This window comes from Sprattus sprattus, assembly GCF_963457725.1.
Source record: "Sprattus sprattus genome assembly, chromosome: 4".
NCBI classification, from domain to species: Eukaryota; Metazoa; Chordata; class Actinopteri; order Clupeiformes; family Clupeidae; genus Sprattus; species Sprattus sprattus.
In genome coordinates, this window is record NC_137923.1 from 10,457,278 (window position 1) to 10,459,777 (window position 2,500).

The 2,500-nt window shown below is 52.0% G+C and overlaps 1 protein-coding gene across 1 annotated transcript in view; it reads right to left on the bottom strand.

The window, feature by feature from the left end:
- tnk2b (tyrosine kinase, non-receptor, 2b) overlaps positions 1-2,500 on the bottom strand; it is a 33,010-nt gene that overhangs the window by 17,185 nt on the left and 13,325 nt on the right. Inside the window, 1 exon segment of the mRNA XM_080837401.1 lies at positions 1,992-2,207. Within this exon segment, the coding sequence (XP_080693527.1) occupies positions 1,992-2,207 (216 nt within the window).

Below are 2,500 nucleotides of genomic sequence, written 5' to 3' on the forward strand. Positions count from 1 at the left end.
CTTGGACGGAATTTGAAGACCAGAGAGGGAATAATGGAAGACCAAAAGACACACAGGGAATAATGAAAGACCAACAGAAAGGAAAGAGTCTGAGGCAGAAACACAGACACACAAGAGACTCAAGAAAGAGAAACACAGGACAGGGACAAAACCGAAGCGGACGCCCACAGGGGCTGCAGGCCAACAGCACTGCCCTCCGGTGGACTCATCAGTGGGCCAGCACCTCTACCTTTTGGGCCCTTGACCAGGAGCCCTGGGCCTGCTTTAGCTTCCACCGGCTAGTAAGACAGTCCCCCCAGACCCCCACAGGTTTGTTGATAACTAGACTTGTGGCTTTTGACGACTTCTCCTTATTTACATTACTTACCTTTGTACTGAGTCTAGCTTCCTTTGACTAATGATGTGTTTCTCCTGTAAGGGCAATTAAGGGCATTTCTCTCTCTCTCTGCCTGTCTAGCTCTCTCAATCCGTTAGCAGACAGGGGCAGTGCAGCAGGGAGGAGGACACAGAGAGGAGGACAGAGAGAGGAGGACAGAGAGAGGAGGACACAGGGAGGAGGACAGAGAGAGGAGGACAGAGAGAGGAGGACATAGAGAGGAGGACACAGAGAGGAGGACAGAGAGAGGAGGACACAGAGAGGAGGACAGAGAGAGGAGGACAGAGAGAGGAGGACACAGAGAGGAGGACAGAGAGAGGAGGACACAGGGAGGAGGACAGAGAGAGGAGGACACAGGGAGGAGGACAGAGAGAGGAGGACAGAGAGACATTCCTGGGACAGAGGACGTTCCCACTCACAGTCACCCCCCCCCCTCTGTGGCCGAGTCCTGCGGAGAGCCTCCCACCCTCCAGCTTGACTGAGCTCAGGGCTGCTCAGTTCACACGACCCCTGACCCCCGCCCGCCAACACAGCCCAGCGGCACGTCCACCCACTCGCCTCCCCAGAGCGCACACAGCTGGAACTCAAGAGTGAATGTGCGAGTGTGTACGTGTACGAATGTGCGAGTGTGTATGTATGTATGTGCTTGTGCAAATGTGTGTGTGTGTGTGTGTGTGTGTGTGTGTGTGTGTGTGTGTGTGTGTGTGTGTGTGTGTGTGTGTGTGTGTGTGTGTGTATGCATGGCCAAATGTGTGTTTGTGTGAGTTTGGGTAAGAGTATGTGCGTGAGTGTGTGTGTGTGTGTGTGTATGTGTGTATGTCTTGGGACAGAACAATGTAAGCGAGGTAACAGAGGCCAACAGACCTTCAGCTTGCGCAAGATGTGAATGCACACACTCACAGGGAGGCCTGTGCAGATGTTGTTGTGGCTCAGACATGCTCAAAACTACGGGGTGACCTCATGTGAATTGTGAGATGCAGCTGGAGACCCGTTCCAGGGATTAACACTTCAGACCACAAAAGGCCAAGAGTGGACCCTCCGGCTTAGAAATACTGGGCCGAGGCAGCCAAGTTTGCACAGATATTGATTTGGATCTCAGTGTCAAAAAAAAAGAAAATGACAAAAAGCGATTAACGTGAAGTACTGTTGGCTCTCCCTAGGCCATACAGCCCAGCTGCTCCCAAGATCCTCTCCTCAGTATGGACTCTCAAAGTCAGCGACCGGCAACATACAGCTACAAACTCTCATTTCAAAGCACCCAAAAGTTACGCTCCTTTTCAAGCTCTAAGGCGCTTCTCAATCAAAGAGGTCGATTTCCCAGATACTCTCATACTTCTATTTAATAAAGCGAAAGTGTTTTGTGAAATTCAACGACTTTCAAATCCCACAGTGAATGAACTTGTGTGAGGCCTTCCTCTCTAAATTTGTCCTTGGTTCACTCTGTTGTCAAAGACTCTCAGATTTTGACCCCTTTATTATCTAGCTACTTGGTCAGTGCACTGCGTTTACACAGATTTGCCCAGTATACTATTAGTTGAGAGCAGATTCTACGCTGGAGACAAGCGGATGTTTTTACCCCCCCTTCACCTCTTCCCTTCTCTCTCCTTCCACTCACCACATTTCCAGACGGGGTGAACCACTCCCCGCGTTTGACAACACCGAACGAGCCGTCCCCGAGCTTCTCGAACAGGCCCAGGTCCTTCTCGCTGATCAGGCAGGTGAGCACCGCCTGCTGCTGGCCCTCTAGTGGGGGTGCGGTGGGAGACGACTTCCGGAAGGTGCTGGCTGGTTGCGGCTGGAAGTCTCCGTCCAGCCTCTTCCCACTGAACACCTGCAGGCACACAAACCACACAGAGACAGAGACGGTCAGCTGCAGGGCTAGGCCTGAAGTGCTTTTGTGTACAGGTCGTGGCCTACTGAGCAGAAAGCACTCCACACTCAGCGCAGGGCTAGAAGGAGTTAAATGCAGGGCAGGCTGAGCACTAGGTCGGATCTCACACCTTATCAGTGATCTGAAGAGAACTCCAGCTGGATGTCATGGCCAGAAAAAAGCATCTGGGCTGTATACGAAAACCAGAGTGAGCCAGCATTCTACTGCGCTAAACACATTTTCAGTTTGAGTCC